Source organism: Austrofundulus limnaeus, unplaced genomic scaffold (genome assembly GCF_001266775.1).
Source record: "Austrofundulus limnaeus strain Quisiro unplaced genomic scaffold, Austrofundulus_limnaeus-1.0 Scaffold12702, whole genome shotgun sequence".
Classification (NCBI taxonomy): Eukaryota; Metazoa; Chordata; class Actinopteri; order Cyprinodontiformes; family Rivulidae; genus Austrofundulus; species Austrofundulus limnaeus.
In genome coordinates, this window is record NW_013965104.1 from 1 (window position 1) to 474 (window position 474).

Consider the following 474-nt stretch of genomic DNA (forward strand, 5'->3'; position numbering starts at 1 on the left):
ACAAAACCTGGGCATTTGAACAGGGGTGTGTAGACTTTTTATGTTCTAGTGCAGAAATTACTTTATTATCATGCAAAGTTTCCAGCCTACACACAACACGGTGTATTTCTGTGTGATTGTATGCATGTTTAGTTACTCTTCTGTCCTAAATGTGTTTTATTTTCAGGTACCGTTTCGATGGCCCATCGCAACAGCCATGTCCATGGCGTTGAATCCAGAATCTGACTCTACAGTCGGATCAGCACCACTGTCTAAAAAAACAAAAAACACAACTAAATCAGTACATGTCATTTATAAAATACCAACACAAAGCTGTTTGAGTAATAAACCTAATAAATACCTAATAAAATCTCCACGCAGCGCACATGGTTACCATGAACAGCGTACAGCAGAGGAGCTCCTCCGTTCTGAAACACCAAACATCGTGTTGGTTTTTACACACAGATGCAGTTCACGTGATTACTAGGGGTGTAA

The 474-nt window shown here is 39.9% G+C and overlaps 1 protein-coding gene across 1 annotated transcript; it reads right to left on the reverse strand.

Annotated features, from left to right (window-relative positions):
• Nucleotides 1-170: 170 nt before the first annotated feature.
• On the reverse strand, nucleotides 171-407 carry LOC106512763 (ankyrin repeat family A protein 2; the record flags this gene model as incomplete). Its single annotated transcript, XM_014001308.1, is given in 2 exon segments — nucleotides 171-251; nucleotides 341-407. Coding segments are annotated over 2 exon segments (148 nt in total), but the record flags the coding sequence as incomplete, so codon positions are not given.
• Nucleotides 408-474: the final 67 nt, after the last annotated feature.